Here is a 4,301-nt window from a genome sequence, read left to right as displayed (position 1 = left end):
ATGGGTCTTGATAATACTATTATTGAAAAAAATGAATCTTCAAACCAAGACCGTGCCAAAGCTATGATTTTCCTTCGTCATCATTTAGATGAAGGATTAAAAATAGAGTATCTTACTGTTAAAGATCCTCTTGTCCTTCGGAGAGATTTGAAAGAAAGATTCGACCACCTGAAGTTGATCGTTCTTCCAAAAGCCCGATATGATTGGCTTCACTTACGGCTACAAGATTTTAAATCTGTCAACGAATATAATTCAGTCATATTCAGAATTACTTCTCAATTATCATTAAGTGGCGAAAAAGTCACTGATGAAGATATGTTAGAGAAGACATTTTCTACTTTTCATGTCTCTAACATGCTCCTGCAGCAGCAATATCGAGAGAAAGGATTTAAAAAATATTCTGAACTTATCGCATGTCTTCTCTTGGTTGAACAAAATAATGAATTATTGTTGAAAAATCATGAGTCCCGACCAACTGGTGCAAGTCCATTCCCTGAAGCGAATGCGACTCAATTTCAAAATTCTGGTCGAGGTCGTGGACGTGGCCGTAGAGGTAGCCGTGGAGGAGGCCGTGGACGTGGTCGTGGCCGTGGACGTGATCGTAGTAGATTTGTGCCCCGTGAAAATTACAACCACGGCAAACAACAAAATATTTCTCAAAAGAGGAATAATAACTACGATCAGAAAAATGGAGAAAAGAAAAATTATGAAGAAAAATGCTATCGGTGTGGCATGGAAGGTCATTGGTCCCGTACCTGTTGTACGGCTGACCACCTTGTTGACCTTTATCAAGCATCTTTGAAAAAGAAAGACAAAAATGTCGAGACAAATGTTATCGACCAAAAGAATGATTATGATGATGGTGATGATGCTGATATGACACACCTCAATGTAGCTGATTTCTTTGAACATCCTGAAGATGTCAACAAATATCCTATGATTGTTTAGATATTTTATGATACTTTATATCTTTCATGTAATTTTCTTTCTATTTAATATTTATTTTCGCATCTTTAGTAATCTTTATTTTTGTTTGAAATTTTCTTCCTGAAAAAGAAATGAATATCAAATATTTGGAATTAAATAATAATGATGATGACATTTGTCACATTGATAGTGCTACCACGCACACTATATTGAAAATTAAAAAATATTTTTTTTATTTGAAAATGGGAGAGACAAATGTTAATACCATCAGTGGTAATGCAAAATTGATTGAAGATTCCGGAAGAGCCATTCTATTTCTCCCTGAAGGAACTAAAATTGTCATAAATAATGCACTACTCTCTCCCAAGTCTCGAAGAAATTTATTGAGTTTTAGAGATATCCGCCAAAATGGATATCACATCGAGACAATAAATGAGACAAATGGTGAAGTTTTATTAATTACAAATACCATTTCTAGGGAGAAATGTGTATTAGAAAAATTACCTTCACTTTCTTCTGATTTATATTATGCACAAATTAGTGCAGTTGAAATTCATCATTTAGTAGACCAGAAGTCTATTCATCCCAATGATTTTATAATTTGGCATGATCGTCTCGGATATCCTGAATCTATAATGATGAGACGAATAATCAAAAATTCGCATGGCCACTCATTGAAAAATCAAAAGATATTAAAAGCAAATGAATTCTCCTATGTTGCTTGCTCCCAAGGAAAATTAATTATTAGAACATCACAAGTTAAAGCTGGGACTGAATCCCCTACATTTCTAGAACGAATTCATGGTGATATATGTGGACCTGTAGATCCACCATGTGGACCATTTTGATATTTTATGGTGCTAATTGATGCATCAACGAGATGGTCACATGTATGTTTATTATCTACTCGCAACCTGGCGTTTGCGAGATTGCTCGCTCAAATAATTAAGTTGCGAGCACAATTTCCAGATTATCCAATAAAGAAAATTCGTCTAGATAATGCTGGTGAATATTCGTCACATGCTTTTGACGAGTATTGCATGTCCATTGGAATAACTGTTGAACATCCTGTAGCCTATGTTCACACACAAAATGATCTAACCGAGTCATTTATTAAAAGGCTTCAATTAATTGCTAGACCATTGTTGATGAGGTCTAAGCTTCATTCATCTGCTTGGGGACATGCTATATTACATGCAGCAACATTTATGAGGATTAGGTCGACAAGTTATCATACTTATTCTCCCCTACAATTGACTTTTGGTTATGAGCCAAATATTTCACATTTACGAATATTTGGTTGTGCAGTTTATGTTCCAATTGCACCACCCCAACATCGCAAATTGGGCCCCAAAGAAAATTGGGGATATATGTCAGATATGAATCACCTTCAATTATTAAGTATATAGAACCATTGACAGGTGATTTATTTACTGCAAGATTTGCAGATTGTCATTTTGATGAATCACATTTCCCGACATTAGGGGGAGGAAAAGATCAACTAAAAAAGAAAATTCCTAAAAAGGAAATCATTTGGAAAATTTCATTAGATTTCCTGGATCCTTGTACAAAAGAATGTGAACTAGAAGCTCAAAGGATCATACATTTGCAAAATATTGCAAATCAATTGCCGGATGCATTTAGTGACTCCAGAAGAGTCACCAAATCACATATTCCTGCTGAAAATGTTTCAATTAAAATAAATGTCCCTGAAAGACAAATCACAAGTGCTAATGTATCTAAAGCACGCCTGAAGCGTGGGAGACCTCTTGGTTCTGACAGGTTGTCGAAGCCTGTGCAATAATAAATATCTGCTCAAACTAAAAGTAATTTCTGTAGATAGTGGTGAGCAGGGTCGAATCCACAGGGATTGGGAGTAATTGTTTCTTTTCAAATTCACAGTGACAAGGGTGTGTTTTTATGCAGAAGGTGACAATAAAAGAAGTTCAAATAAAATCTAAGAAACTACTAAAACTTAAATAACAAATTACTAAAATCAAATGAATGATAATTAAGGATCTAGCCAAGGAATAACTTCAGCAATGGTTCACCTAATTGATCATCGATAAGCAAAGGCAATTCCAATTATTTACTAATAAATAGGTTATAACTGCCAAACAAGCGATGACAGTCAACCCCTCCTTACTGTGTCGATGATTAAGGTACGCCCGTTAATCACTGCTCTAATTGAGAAATAATCCTAGGTACGCCCATAGAATTTAATTCCCTAATTGCCTTACGTATTAAAGGAGCCCTATTCTAATCAAATAACGCACTACCAGGGTTATTTTAGATTAGCTCGCGTGTTCCCCTGACATAAACCCAATCATGCCAGTTGTCACTATTTTAGAGCAATTAAACAATTACGGATTTAATGCCCTAATTGACAATAGATTACCCAATCAACTAATTATCCGGATCCAAGATAATCAATTAATTAAATAACCATAAGCATAGCAATCAAAGAATATGCGAATACCAATAAATAAAAGAAAAAGATAAAATTAAATCGATCTCACAATTTCAGGCAAGCCAAAGCTTCCGTTGTTTCTTGACTAGACAAAGGGATTTAGTTCATCCCTTGTCTACTCCTATCGAAAAGAAAAGAAAAGTAACAACTCCAGATGAAAGGAAAAGTCAAAAGCTCCTCCATCCGAGCAGTGCTCCTGACTTGCGCAGGAGCAACTACTAAAAGACGGAAAACGGCCAAGTCAAAGTGTAAAGCCACCCACCCCTCCAGTAGTGCTCATTCCCTCTTTTTACATACGAGAATTGAAGATTAAGCCAAAAGCCCATAAGAGAAAAGTCAACAAAAGCAATCCAAAAGTGACCCTTCTCTGCGGCGGCCCACCAGCAAGAAGAAAACCCTCCAGCCGTCCTAGCCTTTGCGGTAATTACCAAATTGGGTTGCAGTGTTCCTTTTCCAAAAATGCCCCTGGGATAAGCTCTATTACTTGGACTCTTTTCTTGTTAAATTGGCACTTGTTATCATATTTTCGTTCTACTCCCTGAAATAAATGTAAAATATCAAAAGTGAGTAGAATCTAACAATTAATCCACATTAGGTCAGATAATAGGGAGAATTAATAATAAAATAAATGATAAAATTGCAACCTATCAATTTCCCCCACACCTAAACCATGCTTGTCCTCAAGCATAAGAGTAGTAAACGAACACCAAAATTTGATAATGGCCACTGCTCTATCCACCAAATTGCCAAGATACCAAGAAAAATAATAATCAAGCATCAATGGTCAAGTCCAAGAAACATCACTCCTGGTTAGCTTCTAAACCATAAACTCCTCTAATTTCATGTTAACTAATCTAAGAAGAAGGAATAACGCATAACATTTATCAGCAAATGGTTCAACTAT

General features: G+C 35.7%; 1 protein-coding gene across 1 annotated transcript; it reads left to right on the top strand.

The window, feature by feature from the left end:
- LOC113737357 (uncharacterized) lies at window positions 1-948 on the top strand. The gene has a single exon (XM_027264601.2). It carries the CDS (start codon window positions 1-3, stop codon window positions 946-948), a length of 948 nt encoding a protein of 315 aa, XP_027120402.2.
- The last annotated feature ends 3,353 nt before the right edge of the window (window positions 949-4,301 follow it).

This window comes from Coffea arabica, chromosome 3e (genome assembly GCF_036785885.1).
Source record: "Coffea arabica cultivar ET-39 chromosome 3e, Coffea Arabica ET-39 HiFi, whole genome shotgun sequence".
Lineage (NCBI taxonomy): Eukaryota > Viridiplantae > Streptophyta > Magnoliopsida > Gentianales > Rubiaceae > Coffea > Coffea arabica.
Note: the sequence above shows the minus strand (reverse complement) of the source record. Positions and strands in the feature narration are given on the sequence as shown.